General features: G+C 60.0%; 2 protein-coding genes across 2 annotated transcripts in view; both read left to right on the forward strand.

Annotated features, from left to right (window-relative positions):
- LOC111744288 (protein phosphatase 1 regulatory subunit 12A-like) overlaps positions 1-3,507 on the forward strand; it is a 17,415-nt gene extending 13,908 nt beyond the window's left edge. Inside the window, exon 7 of the mRNA XM_023534794.1 lies at positions 2,954-3,507. Coding sequence (XP_023390562.1) covers positions 2,954-3,203 — 250 coding nt within the window. The 3' untranslated portion in view covers positions 3,204-3,507. The remainder of the gene's footprint in view (positions 1-2,953) is intronic.
- Positions 1-6,577, forward strand: part of LOC105296949 (protein phosphatase 1 regulatory subunit 12B-like) — an 82,005-nt gene that overhangs the window by 39,519 nt on the left and 35,909 nt on the right. The window contains exons 14-15 of the mRNA XM_023534778.1: positions 2,954-3,044; positions 4,924-5,148. Of these exons, the coding sequence (XP_023390546.1) occupies positions 2,954-3,044; positions 4,924-5,148 (316 nt within the window). The remainder of the gene's footprint in view (positions 1-2,953; positions 3,045-4,923; positions 5,149-6,577) is intronic.

Raw genomic sequence — 6,577 nt, forward strand, 5'->3', positions numbered from 1 at the left:
GCGTCTGCCCTCAAGCCCCTTCCCTCCTACTAGTTGATTCCTGTGAGAAAAAGATGGGCGCCTGGAGCAGTCCCAGGGTGAGCTCTGGTGTGTGCGGGGAAGTGGGGACAGCAGAGGTGGCCATTTGTTAAAACCCAGGGCCCTGGGGAGGCTGCCGCTCAGGCATGTTGGGCTCTCCGAGGTGGTGTGGCCGCTCCACCTGAAGGGAAGACCCAGCAGTGGCGGCCTCAGCCGGATGCTGTGGGAGTCGGAAGCCCAGGACACGGTCCTGGTGCCGGGTGGGGTGGGGGGAGGGGGCCACATGCGCCCCTGGGGCAGCAGCGGAGGTGATGGCGTGCGTGGCCGCCCGGGCACCAGGAGGCCTGTCTGCACCCAGTCCTCTTTCTTCTGGTGGTTCTGGGAGAGCTGCCTGGTTGTGCGTGGTGTCGGGGGGCTGAGGACGACAAGGGGGAGAGGCAGGTCAAAGCGGCCACTTCCCCACGTTCCTGGTGAGTTCTCACACCCTGGGGTTCGCGGCAGTGAGAACTCAGAACTTAGGGATGCAGAGACAGGCGTGCGTCTCCGTGGGGAGCTGGCACCGGCTGTGGCACGTGAGCTGGGGGCAGCTTCCTGTGTCATGGTGTTCCTGTGTCGGGCATGGCCAGGACAGCTGTTCCCAATGGCCAGAACAAGACGCAGGGGACGCGAGGGCAGCGAAAGGAGCTGGTTCGGAGTGAGACCTGACTGCCACCGCGGTGCCTCCGCGCAGACGCGGTCGGTCCGGGTGAGGAGGTCCGGGTCCCTGGTGCAGACCCTGTGACGGGTTCTAGACAAGTCCCAAGTTTCACCGGTAGCTGTCAGCACAGCCTGTGGAGACGGTGCCGTGGGCCCGCGAACCCCTCTGCAAGACCCTCCCGGGGCCGCTGCCCGGGATGGCAGCCCTGGCCACACGGCGGAGGCCACGGACCTGCCTCTTGACGGCCCGTCCCCTCCCTGCCGGCAACTGTCCTGCTCCAACTGTGGAAAGTCCACCCAGGCTCCCGGCCACCCAGGGCGACTCTGCAGGTGTTTGTTGCCCTCATGAAATGCTGACGTTCAAGCAGAAACAAGAATTTAGAAACCTCGCCTCTGCCACCGTGAGTGACGTTACTGACCGCTCCCCAACATGCAGAGAGAGTTCTCAGACCAAAGGTGGTGTCGGAGAATGCGACTTGTAATTTTTACTTATTCATGTGGTTTTACAGTTTGTTATTACTATTTCTGAGCCATAACCGACATGTAACCGTGCGTTAGCGCCGGGGGTGTGACACTGATTCGATGTCCGTGTTCGGTGTGAAGCGATCACCACGGTGAGTCTGGTTAACGCCCCCGCCCCACGTGGTTACAGACGTGTCGCCTTCTGGGGGCCGTTGAGATCCACCCATTTCCCCAGCAGCTTTCGGATACACAGGACTTTCGTGTCAGCCGCAGCCCCGCCCCGTGCATCACACCCGGGTCTGGGGGCTTCACCGTGGGCATCTGCCTCCCCCACCCCACCCCCGCGCACACCCCCGCCCGCCTCTGGCAGCCACCAGTCCGTCCGTCCTCTGTGCCTCCGCGTTTGGGGTCCGCTCTTTCACGCTCCGCACGCAAGGGAGCTCACACCGACCGCCGCTTTCTCAGTCGGACGCTCTGCCCTCGGCGCGGTGCCCTCAGGGTCCATCCTGTGGCTGCACGTGGCAGGCAGGGTCCTGTCGCGGCTGAGCACTGTCCCGTTGTGGACGTGTGCCATGTTTTCTTTGTCCGTCTTCCGTCAGTGGACACTTAGGTGGTTTCCACGTCTCGCTGTCGTAAGTAACGCCGCAGCGAACGTGGGGTGCGGATGTCTTTTTGAGTTAGGGTGTTTTGTTTCCTTCAGGTAAATGCCTAGAAGTGGAATTGGTGGATCGTGGGGTGGTTCTGTTTTCCATCTTTGGAGGAAGCTCCGTATCGTTTTCATAGCGGCTGCACCAGTTCCCCATCCCCCCGGCAGTGCCCGAGGGTTCCCTTTCCTCTGCGTCCTTGCCACCTCTTGTCATTTCGTGTCTTTCTGATAGCCGTTCTGAGAGGTGCGAGCTGGTACCTGTTACATTGTATTTCCCTAATGACAAAAGACGTTTAGCAACTTTTCACACTGTTGGCCACCTGTATGTATATCTTCTCTGGAAAAGTCTGTTCGGATCTCGTGCCCATTTTCTAATTAGATTACCAAAACGAAGTATGAATAGGCCTAAATATATTAAAGAAATTAAACTCCTTATTTAAAATCCTTCCACAAAGAACGCTCAACCCAGATGGTTTCATTGGGGAACTCTTCCAGTCACTTGAGGAGGAAGTAACTCCAATCTTACAGAATTGTTTGCAGAAAATAGATGAGAAGAAAGCACTTTTCCACTTGCATAAACACAGATGGAGAAACCCTAAACTAACGCATACTGAGTCTGCATAAGAAGATGACCAGGCTGAGCTTACCCCAAGAACTCAGTGTTGTTCTGTTATTCAAAAATTACTCAGTGTGATTCGCCATATCAATAGGAGAGAAAAAAACGTAATCTCCATAAATAGGGATGACAAGCACCTGATAGAATTCAACACACTCAACAATTAAAGAACAAAACAGCAGCAAAACCCTCAGCCTGCTTCCTGCGGGTGTGGACCGGCGTTCTTTATTGAGGGGCCGTGAGGACGGGGCCGAGCGGGCAAGCCGTCGGCGCTCCGTGTCCACGTGTCCTGCATCCACAGCCACCCAGAGCACGAGACGAGAAGAAACGCACCGTGAGGGAGAGGGGCGGCGGCTCCCATAAACACTGCCGGTGACAGCGTGGTGGCTCATGTGATTTCACGACAGTGCTCCCCTCGTCTGGACCCTGTCTCCAGGCGTCCTTGAGGGGAGGCCACCTGCCACCCCGAGGACGCGCAGCGAGGCTCACGCCTGGTCCTCCTGCTCCCCCTGCAGGTCGTACCTGACCCCCGTCCGGGACGAGGAGGCAGAGTCCTTACGCAGAGCACGCTCCAGGCAGGCCCGGCAGGCCCGGCGGGCGACACAGGTGAGTGTGGCCCTGTCTGAGTCCTTGGGTGACACAGGCGAGTGTGACCTGTCTGAGTCCTTTGCCGTCTGCTTTTCCACCGGAGGAGCGGTTAAAACACAAAATGAGCGTCTTGTCCCAGGCACCGAACGGGACGTTCTCTCCTGGGATCTGTTTTAGGTAGGCTGCACAGACCCTACGAGGTCACAGGGCCCCCCCACCCCCGCCTCCGTCACTTCTGGTCCTGCGGGCTCGAGCACGTGACGCCCTTCCCTCACAGGACGCATCACCCGCTCGTGCGCAAGGCTCCCTGGAGGGGCCCTGCGTGGCCCCTTGGTGTTTGCGAGGGCCACCACACTGCCCAGCAGCCATGCCCGCAGCACCCTCGGCTGAGAGCTCGCGTCCACACACACACACGTGCAGATGGTCACAGCCAAAGGCAGACGCAGCCCCGACGTCCACGAGCTGAAGCCTGGACCAGCGCATGCCCCGTGGCCCACGGTGGGCTGTTCCTTGCCCGTGGAGCGAGGCGCCGTGCTGCTGCTGCTGCTTCGTGCCTCTTGCTGGGGACCTATTTGTAGACAGCGGCCTCCACGAGGACCCGGCTAACAAAGCTTTCTTTTTTGTTTTGGTAAAACATACATGACATAAGTTTTACCATTTTCACCACGTTTCAGATGTCAGTTCCGCGGGGTTAACCGCATCCATGGTGTTGTGCAGCCATCAGCTCCGTCCACCTCGGCACCTTCGCCTTCCCCAGCTGACGCTCACCCTGCAGCTGCCCTCTGATTCTGACCCTGGGGGCCGCACGTCGTGGGGTCAGAGGGTATTGGTCATTTAGTGCCTTGCTGGCTCCACTGAGCAGCGTGTCCTCGGGGGCCACGCACGGGGAAGCAGGTCCCAGAAGGCCCTTCCTTTGTGTAGCTGCATAACCTCCCGTGTTGGGCGCCACGCCGTGTTCACCCCGAGCTGTCGATGCACACTCGGGTGGCTCCTGCCCCCAACCCGCTGCGTGCGTGGGGTGCAGGTGACTCTCGGAGACCCTGCTTCCCGTACCTTTGGGTCCGTGCCCAGAGGTGGGACGGGCGGGATCGCGTCGCGTGTGTCTGCCCTAGTGCTGACATTCCCTTCGTTTACTTGCAGCTTTGCCACTGTTGAGTTTCTCGAGTGCAGGGGTCGTTTCATTTGTCTTGGTAGTTCCGGGGCTTAAAGACACTTGATAACTCATCACGAAGAGGATGAGCAAATCAGGGAGTGATTTTAAAAAAAAAATCACGAGTCGTGGTGACGGTGCCGTCGTCTGCCCTCCAAGCCCTCCCGTGGGCCTGGCCAGCATCAGCTCGCCGCGCCCGTCCCCGCGTCCCCGCGTCCCCACGTCCCCACATCCCCCGTCCCCACGTCCCCCTACACTCTTCCTCGGCTCTGCTGCTCCCATTCCGGGTGCCGTCAGTCGTCTCTCGTCCCGTGCGGCCCCCGGGCTCACTTGGGAGGTGATGGTAGAGACGGCGAGTTGGGGGGCTTTCCGGCCAGGCTCTGAGTCTTCGCTTTTCTGAACCCAGGTTTTCTTTCTCTGAGTAAAATTGAGTGTTTCTAGTACCTGCTGTTCTGCGGGCCTCTGCTTACGGGGCCGTGGCCTTGGGGAGCACCCCGGCAGCGGGCGGGCATCGGCGTCAGCCAGTCCTGCGACTCAGCCTGGGAAGCTGGGGCGCTGTCTGCGATGGGCCCAGACCCCGGCCTGGCTCCTGGACACGTAGCCGTGTGTTTGAGCGCACGTCACGTGAAGTGACAGCCCCCTTTGACAGCTTCCTTTGGGACTTGGCGCTGTCGGGCTTGTTAGCCCCCCGCCCCCCGCTCCTCCACGTCGTGTCCAGCGGGCTCTCTGACTTGCGCCTTTCCCCAGGGTGTGACCCTCACAGACCTGCAGGAAGCCGAGAGGACCTTCAGCCGGTCGCGGGCCGAGCGGCAAGCTCAGGAGCAGCCTGGCCAGAAGCCCGTGGGCACCGGAGGGCTCCAGGGGCACACCGGCCAGCTCCAGGGGCACACCGGCCAGCACGAGCCACCCACAGAGCCCACTGCAGAGGCCGGCGAGAGCCGCCAGCCCCGGGGCCAGGGATCGGACGTGGAGGTGAGCTCACTGCGCCGTGCTCTGGACTGGGCGGGCGGCCGACGTGGGGTCCCTCCCTCTGGCACTTCACGCGCTGTGCGCGTTTCGGTGGGCAGCTCGCCGAGGACCCTCTGCACCGGCCTCTAGTTGGCCGGCCTGCGTGACTGCAGGCTCAGAGGTCATCATCAAGGGACCACTGTCCTGCTGGGAGTCACCTCAGGGTTCCTCTTTCCGGTTTTGCGGACGCACTTTGGACGTGCAACACTGTGTTCATTTTGGGTACACAGGTGACGATTTAATAGATGTGTGTATTTCACCGTGATAAGTTTAGTTAAATAAATTTTACTTAACTGAATTTATTCTTGGAAGAATACTTGTCTGTCTCTTCTAAAAAGAGAGGTTGTGGTGTGATACAACACAAACAGAAATGTGAGCGTTTAGCACGTGTGTGCGCCAGGCATCATGCGACCTTTGCCTGTGCGTTCGTTACGTGTCGTTACTCCCGTCTGAAACGCGGGGAGGCAGAGCCCCAGGAGGGTGAGGGGGCCGCACGCACGCATCCTGGCCAGCTCGCCATCCCAGCCGCCGGCATGCTGTCCTCCCAACCTGTGAACCCGGGCCTCGCAGAGCCGCTACGGGGCTGGCCCCCGGCCTCTGCTCCGTTTCTCAGGCGGAGTTGGAGGTCAGCTGTGGGCTCGCGCGTAGGCGGACACAACCCTGTTTCTCTGCAGTGATCCACCCCCACCGTCCCTCCGTTTCACTCAGAAGTGCCCGGCTGGAGTGACCCGTTCTACAGCTACCAGAGCTGCAGGAGGGGAGCCTGCCGTGACGCCGGGTGGCGGGCAGCATGAGTCGCGGCTCCTGGGGTTCACTTGTCAGCCTGTCGTCGGGTGCTTTGTGGTGGGCGTGCTCCAAGCACCGCAGGCCGTGGTCCCACCATCCCTGAGGACGGTGCTGTCCCCACTGCGCACGTACGGGAGCTGAGCGCAGAGAAGTTGAGAAGCTTATTCAGGGTCACACAGCCAGTGAGAGCTGAGGCTAGAACTGGAACCAGGTTCTGAGTCCAGAGCTTCCGTGTTTTGTTGCTTCCCTTTCTAATTTGTAAGCAAAAAGGTGTCCCACCTCTGCCCGTAGTGAGAATTTCTCCATTCCCGCCTCTTCAGGGAGCAGAAGTTACGGCCACGTGCCCTAACTCGCAGGGGGAGATGGCCCTTTGAGAGCCCCAGTGAGCCCAGGGTGGCGGGTGCTCGCTTCGCTCTGTGCTCCCTGGAAGCTCCGAATCCCGTGTGTTCGTGCTCCTGAGCTTTTATTTTCTGGTGCAGACCTTGCCTTCCGGGACTGCATCTTAAAGTCACCCTCCTTCCTATTGTCTTTCCAAAAGCAAAGGGGTTTGTGTTGACGAGGTTAGTGCTGCCTTGTGCCCATTGGCTGATCTGGGGACAGTTTTCCT

The sequence above is a fragment of the Pteropus vampyrus genome, unplaced genomic scaffold, assembly GCF_000151845.1.
Source record: "Pteropus vampyrus isolate Shadow unplaced genomic scaffold, Pvam_2.0 Scaffold131, whole genome shotgun sequence".
NCBI classification, from domain to species: Eukaryota; Metazoa; Chordata; class Mammalia; order Chiroptera; family Pteropodidae; genus Pteropus; species Pteropus vampyrus.